Source organism: Nicotiana attenuata, chromosome 6, assembly GCF_001879085.1.
Source record: "Nicotiana attenuata strain UT chromosome 6, NIATTr2, whole genome shotgun sequence".
Taxonomy (NCBI): domain Eukaryota; kingdom Viridiplantae; phylum Streptophyta; class Magnoliopsida; order Solanales; family Solanaceae; genus Nicotiana; species Nicotiana attenuata.
The window spans coordinates 94934527-94946274 of record NC_031994.1 but is presented as its reverse complement, the minus strand read 5'-3'; the positions used below and the strand labels follow the sequence as shown (position 1 = coordinate 94946274).

At 38.0% G+C, this 11748-nt stretch overlaps 1 protein-coding gene across 1 annotated transcript in view; it reads right to left on the bottom strand.

Annotated features, from left to right (window-relative positions):
* The window catches only part of LOC109227516 (WPP domain-interacting protein 2-like), a 6875-nt gene continuing 4727 nt past the window's right edge, over positions 9601-11748 (bottom strand). Inside the window, exon 3 of the mRNA XM_019392712.1 lies at positions 9601-10743. Coding sequence (XP_019248257.1) covers positions 10010-10743 — 734 coding nt within the window. The 3' untranslated portion in view covers positions 9601-10009. The remainder of the gene's footprint in view (positions 10744-11748) is intronic.

Below are 11748 nucleotides of genomic sequence, written 5' to 3'. Positions count from 1 at the left end.
TTCAAACCTAGAGATCATGCCTATAGGATTTAAGTCAGTTCGACATTAGAAATCATGCCTATAGGATTCTGTTAATTGGTTCTGAATATAATCGCCACTGTCAATCACTTAGACAATATGCCTATAGGACTTAATAATAATTCTGGATTCTGTGAGCGTGATGCATTACTGTTTGAAAGATCCAGACGATATTCATTAAAACCAGCAGGCAAACAGTAGGTCCTAAACACTCGCCTTAATGAAATTGCTTCTGTACGTCTGTCTTCTCACATAGATATCCTGCCTGTAGGATTTTAAGATCGATAAAGATTGTTAATTGCGTGCATTTGCTGTTTATGTGTGGAGGTTAACATGAGCCCATATTTGCTTTGTATTTGCAAGTCCTAACATGTTTTGTTTGTCGCCTAGTCTTTTACATTTTTTGAGCAACCTAGGCTTAGTCTAGAACTATCCCAAATAGATGTCCTAATGCCTCCAGGACTACAGGTAAGGGACGGGTAGTGTACGCATAGGAATCGAGCTAGAATCAATTAGAGTGCTTTAGGTAACAACTTAAAGATAGTAATCGGGTAGCAGGAGATGATAGTCTGTGCCCGCTGAATAATATGAGTAACATCCCGACTCGAGGGAGTTACGAAGTATTATTTATGTTGCACGGGGTGATCCTTTAGACTAATTCATTAATTAAGTTCAGTCGGAACCCACAGTTGTGGACCTCGAGGGGTGCCTAACACCTTCCCCTCAAGGTAATTTCGAGCCCTTACCCGATCTCTGGTAACGCAAACTGGTATAACATGAGTTATTTGCTCTAGGTGCCCTAATGCACCTTAATCCGTTAGGTGGTGACTCTAACCAATTCCTTTTTCCTACTCTCTCAAAGGAGTCATCAAAATGTCAAAACCCGATTTCATGAGAAAAAGAGGGCGCGACATCGTGCATCCAGAAATTCCTTACTCAAGTCATCTTTGATCTAAACATCATCAAGTCATAACTGATTCACAAATATGCTCAAACCCAAATTAGTACAACACATAACCGTTCAATCAAATCGTCGATAGCAGACTCCCCCACTCGGCTCAAAGCCATAAACAAAATATCATATAACTCATAATACCATACTCTATTACTACCATAATCCCGCACTAAAATTCAATTAAATCCTTCATAAGCTCATGCAACACAAACCATAAAATACCTCAAATCATCTGCTAGGCTCGCACTCATTCTCGTGATAGTCAAGTCAACTTTCTCAACCTATCCAAGCTCAAATCGCAACACATATAACCCACTGGCAGAAAGAAACTCTCCATAAAACATCATATGGATCATATATTCGTAGACCATCCCGCAGGAGATAACCCACCTGCTTAGCCTCAACTTGACATTTTACTACGCCCTACCATGGCCACAACCATCATGCAATCACTATATCTTCCCGAGTCTAAACTCATCAACAAAACGCAGGAATCTACTTCATCCCATAATTGGACAACATGAAAGATCCTTCAACACACTCATAACTCGAGACTATACAACACTTCAAGACTGAAATCAAGCACCCAATAGTCCTTTTCACATCTCAAGCAAACTCCTCTCGTCACATTCAAAGCATCCGAACACATCCCACAGTCATATTATATTCATCATATAATCATCCAACCACTGACCATGCCATAATTCCACTCATATGGATACTACCGGACATATAAGTCCAAAAGCACATGCTCGCACAACTAAATAATCGAGCCCAAACTATAGTCAAAACTCGTCCTCAAGTTCTCCAGTCTGGCCCATCACCAAAACACAGAGAACACATCTCGTGCCTCATCCATGGAGTCACAAGCAGTCGGTTCACAACTGATACCGAGTGCTCACATATCATACGAGTGAGTGGAAGGAATTCAACAAAATACACTTCAAGTTTAAACAATGTTTCACGATAAGGAAGAAAGGGTGGGAAGTTTATCCTAGATGCCCTATAGCCTCTCGAAGATAGGTATGGATGTCATCATACCGATCCCCAAGACTCTACTAGATATTTTCTCATGACTCGTAGAACCTATGAACCTAGAACTCTGATACCAACTTGTCAAGACCCAAAATCCAACTAGTCGTGATGGCACCTAACCCAACCCGCTAGGTAAGCCAATTAACGATAATCCAATTTAAATGAGACTTACTGAGAAAATAAATGATGAAATAGTTGAACTTTTACACAAAAACCCAAGTATTGATATTACAAATCATGAGCTTCTAAGATTTAGAGTTTACAAAGCCGGTAAGAAATACATCATCTGTTCGAAATATACATAAATATATTTATAAATCTATTGCTACCAAGAACAAGAGGCAGCTATAACTGGAACGCAGGTAATATTTAAAGCCAATTCCCGCATACACAGCAACATCATCTCCAAAATCTAATCGCAAGGTGCAGAAGTGTAGTATGAGTACAACCGACCCCATGTACTCAATAAGTAACAAACCTAACCTTAGGCTAAAGCAGTGACGAGCTTGGCAACGGTCAGAGTCCAACACCAATAACCAAGAACAAATCGTAACAATATGATAAAAGCAGTACAAGTAATAACTTAAAGATATGATGCTTAGCTCGTTCACAATTACTCAATATATACATGCTTTTCAGGTATAACAATAAAACCCAAATCTTTTACCGAAATCACCATAATATGAGTATATCAGGAAACTGTGATTTCTCCCAAAACCTTTCAACATCTAATAAGATATTTTATTATCAGATATCATGAGGAAAGTACATCTCTATGCCTACATGTCAATATGCATGTCAAGTCATGAATGTCACAATACCTTATAGTATGAGGAAATTCATCTCTATGCCTACATGCCAAGTATGCATGATAAATGTAATGCATCCAGTGAAACACACTCTCTCAAAGTACTCAATCTCGCTGTCTCACACTCCCACTCATCACACTCAATCACTCAGCACACTCAATCACTCGGTACCTGCGCAAACTGCTGGTATGTCAGAATCCGGAGCGGAAGATCATGCCCAGCACTAATATAAACCAACATGGCATGCTGCCCGATCCTATAAATAACTGCTGCAGTGTGCAGCCCCATCCCATAAATATCACTCACAACTCGGCCCTCAGGTCCCAACTTAGTCATCAATCTCTCCAGTCTCTCGGGCTCACAAATCTCATGCCAATCAGCCAAACAATGATAACATGATATACAATGAATGATTAACAGAGACTGAGATATGATATACAAATGAATATACATGAATAAGTGTATGATTACAGTTAGAGCAGATAACTCAAAACAATATAAATAGCCTCACTAGGTCTCAGCCGAATATGCACATAGCCTAAACATGATTTCTAACACAGTTCACCGCTCATACAATCATAAAAGTAGGGAGAACATGGATGTAATAAGATATAACAGCAAAACAAGTCTTGTCATTGTCTAATAGTCGACTAGATTCGTGATTTCCTCAATGCACGCCCATATGCTCGTCACTTAGCAAGTGTGTATCCTCAATAGATCTCTTACAATTAAATACCCCCAAATCCACGTCTAGATAAGTTACTTACCTCGAACAAGCCGAATCCAATACCGAGCAAGCTGAACAATTCTCTAGAAATTCCATCCCATGCGTACTAATCTCCGAACGGCTCGAATCTAGCCAAAATCAACTCAAGAAAAACAAATAATTCCAAAGAAAACACACCCAATCGATAAAGGTTGAATCTTTAATCAAAAGCCCAAAGTCAATCAAAAAGTCAAACCTGGGTGCGCACCTCGAAACCTGACAAAAATTATAAAATCTGACAACCCATTCAATTACGAGTCCAACCATACTAGTTTCAACCAATCCGACTCCGAATCGATGTTCAAAATCCAGTTATTCCCTTTACAAAAGTTTTTGATAAAAACCCCCCAATTCTCCAATTAAAATACAGATTAATTCACAAAAGAACTACTGGAATTATGTTAAAATACAAAAGTTGAGATTAAAATACTGACCCCCGTAAAAATACGAGAAGAACGCCGCGAAAACCACCTCAATCGGAGCTCTAGAACTCAAGATATGCTCAAAATACCAAAAACAAATGTAGTCTGATTTTTTTATTCACAGGCATTTCCACTTTTGCGCCCAAAGAGCCGCACCTGCGCATTTTCAGCTGTCATTTCTGCTTTGCAGACCATTTTTCGCACCTGCGGGGTTGCAAATACGGACCCAACTTCGCATCTGCGAAGCACCAGTACCAGCTCTCTTCTCCGACACTAGAATGAGTATAACTCCCTCATACGATGTCCAAATTAGATGATTATTTTTGCTATGGCTCTGTAATTATGATACGGATCTAATGCTTCAATCAAAACAGAAATTGGATCTAATTTGCTTAAAATAGTACCATTTCTACTTGAATAAACGACGTCAAAACATAAAAAATGAGTGTAACACAACCCAAACCTATCCGAAACTCACCCGAGCCCCTCGGGATCCCGTACGAACATACCAACAAGTCTCGTAACTTAAAACGGACTTACTCGAGCTCAAATCACGTATAACAATATTAAAGCCATGAATTGTACCTCAAATCGAACTTAATGAATTTTTGAACTTTCAACTTCCAAAACTTGTGCCGAACCATATCAAATCAACACGGAAAGGCCTCAAATTTTGCACATAAGTTCCAATTGATGTAACGAAGCTATTCAAATTCCCGGAACCACAATCCGAACTCGATATCATCAAGTTCAACTCTCGGTCAATCCTATGAAAATTCCAAACCTTCAAATTTCCAACTTTCGTTAAATAGTGTCGGAACCTTTTAGAAGCATCTAAATGCAAATCCGGGCATACGCCCAAGTTCAAAATCACCATCTGGACCTAACGGAACCATCAAAACTTTGATCCAGGGTCAAATACATAAAAGTCAAACTTGGTCAACTCTTCCAACTTTAAGCTTCCTAGTTGAGAATCATTCTTCTAATTCAATTATGAATCACCTAAAAACCAAAACCGACGTTTCATACTAATCATAATACATCGTATGAAACTACTCAATACTTCTAATAGCTGAATGGAATAAAAATGCTCAAAATAACCGGCTGGGTCGTTACAGGTTGGAAGGCCAGGACTATAATCTAGAGGAAGTTCTAGCATTCCTAGATATAGAAAGTTGAATTTCCCATGTTTTAGTGGCCAAGAGGACTCTTTGGGATGGTTGAACATGTATAAAGACTTCTTTCCACACCAGCAAACTGCAAAAGAAGAAAAAGTTGGACTTGCCTCTTTTCATTGGATAGGACTGTACAACTCTGCCTATATCAAGTAGAGGCAGATATGCCTCAACCGCCTTGAGATGAATTCAAATATCAATGTAACCTTCATTTTGGGCCACCAATTAGATGTCAGAAATTGGGAAAATTAGCTAAGTTATGCCAGATCGGTTCTTTGGCAAATTACCAGAAAAAGTTTGAGCAATTAGTTTTATGGGCCGGTACCCTCATACAGTCACAACAAATTGAACTTTATATCAATGGTCTTGCTGACTATATAGCAACTAAAATAGAATTGCATAATCCTCCAGATTTGGCTACAACAATGAGTATGTCCAGGCTTTATGAACGCAAGGGACGACCCCTTCATTTGGAATTATCAGATGTCCGTAGATCCAAGACAATAGATTTCTCACCTCAACAACACACCAGATTTGTCGAAATAATTGACCAGATCTAATATGGAGAAAATATGCCCTGGGGCTTTGTTTCAATTGTGATGAACCATTCACCCAAGGCCATCAATGCAAACAAATTATTCTGGTTTGAATCTGTAGAGGAAGAGGAGAAAGAATTTGACGCACAAGAGTCAAATCCTAGCACTAATTTGACTACTAACAACATTTTTCACACTTCCCGCTTGAGGAAAAGCACGATTTGAAGAAGGGAGTAATGTTAGCACCCATTTAGTTTACCAACAATTTACACATCGACAGTTTCAAAGGATCAGGAAGTGGATGAGTTCAGGAACTTTAGGCATCTACTGGTTATGTTCATACATTTCATGTAGCAGTTATTAGTAGCAGGCCAACTGTTATTAGTAGTAACAGTTATCAGCAGTCGGCCACTTTCTCATTCAAGTTGTGTTAGAAAGTTATTTTTTAATTTTTAGGTGGATGGTTGATCACGCCAACCTCTAGTCCTAAAAAGGATAAGCGGTCACTGCAAATATAATCCGGTCTAAAAGTCCGGAGTCGAATCCCACATAAAACTAAGGCTTAGCTATATCTGTTTAATATCACTAAAAAGACAAGTTTGAACAATTTTCTAAATTATAAAGATTGAGATTTATATTTCTAACTAATTAACTAGCAAATACTAGAAAATGGTAAAATTATCAACTAACGAGAAAAGGGTTGGAGACTAAATTAAGGAGATCTAGAGTTATGATTTTCCCAATTATCGGAATCCTTCTAGCGATGTTCCCTACAATTTTTTCCAATGTATTCTCTACTGATCATGAGCATTTTAGGTGCCGTAGTTCTCTCTCGAGTAACTACAATAATTTACTAGACATATTCTCTCGAACTACGCTAGCTGGCCTTATCTAACCGCTCATTAATGACCATGTCAAGGCTTTGTTATTTCTAAACCTGCCTTTAAACCCGCTGTATTGATTTCTCACATACGTTAGGAGTGACGTTGTTCAACAACCACCTAAATATGTATCCTTTCTCAAGTAACACATAATAAATAGGCACAGTCAATCGATGGCCATTCAATCAACAACAATAAACACGTAGTTGAACAAGTAGAGAAATCCAACGGCTCAATTATATAAAAACATAACAAGAATTTATCCTACAAAAGGTTCCATCAAAACCCTAGAAAACGAATTAGCTATTCATAATAGTATGCAAAAATACAATACTAGAATTCATAACAAATAATGAAAATAGGAAGAAGGAAGTGAAAAACTCGTAGAAGAATTCTCCGCCTTGCTCCCAGTGTGTTCTTGACTCCTTAGGTCGAATCCCCAGTCTCCTTAGCCTCCTTAGGTCTAAATTATTTCAAAAGTGTGTCCAACCTCTCAAAATACCATTTTTTTCATGTATATATACCAAGTAGGGTCGGGCCCAAATAATTATACCTTCTCCTACGTGAAAATTGATAAGTTTCCAGGCCTGGACGTCCGCGGCCGCGGTCCGGGCGTGGTACTTTGCAAGTATACTGTTTTAGTCCGTGTCAGGTCCGCGGTCGCGGTTTCGACCGTGTTTTTCACCCTGTTTCATTCGGAATTTGGAAAAACGTAAAACAGGAAAGTTGCATCTCTTTGAGTTAGCTTTCCAACCACGTTTTGTGAAGCCCAAATGAAGTTCTGAGCAAAAAGTTATGTGTATTTTACTAGACAGTACGTAATATGCCTGCTCGATTCTTTGTTTTATTGCTCTATCATCCGTTGATCCCCGAATACGATCCCGGCTTAATTCCTTGGGCTTTTACTTAGACTTCAATGCTCCAAATCACTTGAATTCATTCCATAACATCTACATAGCTCGGAATCACCCCTACAAGGCATAAAACACACAATTAGTTCAAGACACTAGCGATTAAAGCTCAAACTCAATTAAAGTGCAGTAAATCTGAGTGTAATAAGCGACTAAATACTTAATTATAGCCTATCATCAGTGGTTAATCCACCAGTGTTTGTATTTAAAGCAATTTGAATTTAGTGAAAGGTATGCAGAAAATTATACTAGTCTTTGAGTACTTTAACTCAAGAGATTGCAGGTTCTCTCTTAATGAACTAGCACCATAAGTAAAAAAGAAAACCTTTTCCCAAACTCCTAATTTTACTCCATATTTACTCTGATTTGGTCTTGTGTCGTCCCATAACTAGATTTATAACAGGGGACCATAATAGTTTCTCTTCTCCGAGAGTTTCACTTAACTTCCTTCTTTCTTCATGAGTCCGTGTTTGCATGTGAGAGATCCGAGAGTGAGTTATTCCAACAGGCATATGCGGATCCAGAATTTAAACTCTATGGGTTTAGCCTTTAAGGTTTTTATCATCCATTGTATTTTTAAAATTATGAATTCATATATACTACATACAAATTTATGCTCAGCATCAAAAGTTATGGGTTTAATTAAACCCAGTATCAGTTAGTTAGATCCGCCTCTACGGGAGAAATTTTATTTTATGTGAGTACACGTATTGTCAGTTGTATGAGGCTCCCTTTGACTGACAGGTGTATCCGGTGGGACCCACAACTTAATTTACTTACTTCACTTGGTTCACTCTCGTCATCTCTTGCTCATTCTCACCCTTCTTTTTTACTTTCTTTCTATTTTTTCTTTCTCCTCACTTGCCACAGACAATCCTTACAATTTTCTCTTCCTTTTACTTATGTTGTTAACTCCTAACGTAACTCTATTTTTAAAATCAGAAATGGGATTGCTGGGACTCGCACATAATGGCTAGCATATCTATTTTCTCTCAATTCTCATTTAATTAAGGGAAAAAATGAAGTGGGTGTGATAAAAAATTTGAAATTTTAGATGGATTTGAAGGAACTGAAGGTAGTGAAAGCAAGAAAGTTTTAAAGAATAAATGCAGCCATAAACAAAAACATATCCGCCATTTTTCAGATTCAATCTTAGATCCACTTTAGGTCAATATTTTCCAGCCCAAATTAATCTTTAATCAAAGGAATTATTAAAGAACCATGGTCAGATATACCAAATACTAGATTACTCATAAATATCATCGGAGAAAGTGTCTTACGAGAAAAAATGAAAAAGAACTGGTTTATATGTATAAGAAGATGAAAGAATAGAAAAGAAAGAAAGGGAAGAAATTGAGAGGAATCTCCTACATTCTTATCTCTCACTAAAAAGTGGGACCCAAAAACACTTGGCAAAATATTACAGGAATCTGATATAATTTATGTGTGCCACATAATATTTGTATCTCATGCATAATAAAATTTCTCGCCCCTACGGCAACAGATGAGCTGATAAGTCATCATATTCGATAATTTCGAAAGAAGAGCTGAGGGCTGATCTAAGACCACCTTCTCACTCACGGCACACATATCAAAACGCATCATGAAGGTTTGTACATGACCCCTAGCTATTTGTAGGCCTCAAACATCATAACTTATGATTAAAGGGATTACACATGTTGGGAGTTACTCCTATTGGAGTTATGGTCTCCCATAGCGTTTCTCTTCTGCTCGTGTTAATCTCCATTCCCTATTAGAAAATTATCGTAATGTTCTAGGCTTTTAGCGTGAAGCCAAAAAGGCCACCAAAAGTTACTCTTTATACATAAATTTCTAATGTTTAAGAATTAAAGTGCGAGATATATTAGATTGATTTTAGCTAATTGTCAAGTCCAATTATAGTTTACAGGATTGGAAAGAGTTAGCTCATGCTACAGTACTTTCCTTCTTTTTTTTTTCGCCAATACCGCGCACTTCCACATGCTCCTAACCCAAATGAGATAAACTGAGAAGGTTGAACACTTGAACTTATCAGGTGAAAATTGATTTCAGTTGCTTAGAAGCATCGAAAAATTAAATATTATCATAAATGTTACACAAAAAAATAGAGCCTGTATTTGAATGTAACTTCACCTTTCAAACAAATCCCATCAGGCATTCATGCGTTTGGGCATGACGGAAAATGAAACGTCATTTTCTGATAAGTAAACACTAGAAAATGATGGAAAACCAAACACCCCAAATTAAGAAACTTTTAGGAGCTTTACAACCTAGGGTACCTCCACAATTACCCGATGATCAAAATATCAACAACGCCAGCATCCCAACGCACGAGCAACCTAATCATCTTCTATGTTTGCTGCTAAAATAATTTCAACAGCCACTAGCGAAAACAAAAAACCAGGTGTTCCATCTATCTACAAACATCTAAAAGGAACTAATATTGCTGAATGATGGTAACAGCAACACAAAAATTGGAAACAAAAGCTCACTTCTCAAAGTTACGTAGGTACAACTTCAGCATCATCAGGTGAAATCTGCAAGAGAAACAGCCTAAGGACTACCAGCAATACCAACTGTATTAAGAAACAGGTGCTGTACTTCCAGACTCTCTTCTGCAGCTTTAGCATTTCATCTGTGCTCATGATATCTTCACAGCAATTTTCCAACTTCTTAGCCTGCGTTTTAAGCGTTGCAGCCTTTGATTCTGCATCTCCAAGATTTTTCACAATCTGTGCTTGTTCTGAAGCTAAATTTTTTTGTTCTTCCAAGAGCTTAACTTGTTCAAATGCTTCAATTCTCAACTTTTCGACTGTTCTTGATATAGTCAAATATTGTACTTCAGCTTCAATTTTCTGTCTGAAGAGACCCTCAAGCTCAATTTCAATATCTCTAGCTCTCTCATGCGACTCAATTCCAACACTCTTTTCTTCCTTCTCTGAGCAATTACTTAAGATGGATTGCAGTTCGGTAACCCTGGCTTCCTTAAACTTAACCAGCTTAGCTGCTTCATACAAGTTATTTTGCAGCAGTGTCACATTCTGCTTTAAGCTAACCACTTCAGTATCCAAGTCAAAAGAATGTTGCATGCCATTCATGGATTGTGACGGCTCAGATGTGCTCGGTCCTGGGAAATCTCCACCACCTGAAGTGAACTCTGAAGGTATTCCAACATCCTGAAGTGGTTGGTCAATGATAAAATCTTTGTTTCCAATTTCTCTAAATCTCCAAAGTTCTGCAGAGAAAGCGCATCAACTAAATTAACGCAACTGGATAATGAAGCTCCAACGAGTAACTGATTTATGAAAATAGAGAATGAACTATATTTCTACCAAATTTGTTAAAAACAAACATGGGCAACCCTGAGGACTATGCTAATACAGACAAAGGAAAACCAAAGGGCAACCCGGTGCACCAAGCTCTCGCTATGTGCGAGGCCCGGGGAAGGGCCGGACCACAAGGGTCTATTGTACGCAGCCTTACCCTGCAAATCTACAAGAGGCTGTTTCCACGGCTTGAACCCGTGATCTCCTGGTCACATGGCAGCAACTTTACCAGTTACGCCAAGGCTCCCCTTCAAACAAAGGAAAACCAAATGCAATGGAAAAAGTTGAGAGTGAAACAAGCTGGTCAATGGTTTCAAAGTCCCCAAATATGCTTTTAGATCCAACACTAATAACTTCACATCCTTACATGGAAATAAGATGGTGAGTTAACTGAGACCCTGAGCTACTTAGGCCTCTGTCCACTAGATTCTTTGGAAACAATGAAGCCTTCTCATAACTATCAAGCTCACATAGCTCTTTTTGCCTCTGCATAGTCCACTTTATCTACTGTTTCAAAGGAAGACCTCCTTTGATGTGGCAAGATTGAACAGGCAAATTAAACAAAATAACTGCAGAAGAATCAACCAAACATGAACTCATCTTTTATTTACTTGAGAGGGTTCTATAGCTAAATGAGTCACTTTTATAAATCATAATTAGTCCATTTGTGTGATGAAAGATCATATCTACTACATTTTCTTTAACAAAATCGTTTTGATTTGATAATGACTAGGAGTTCAGATAGAAAATACTAATTTATAATTTTAACACAATAAACTTTTGGTTCATCATGCTATTCCTCTTGTTTTACATACAGGTAAATTGATCTTTGCAAAAGGTACTTTAGATGATGGTTCAAAGTTAACTCTAGATGAAAAGGATCCTTTCTTTTTATTGAATCCGCGTGCACACAA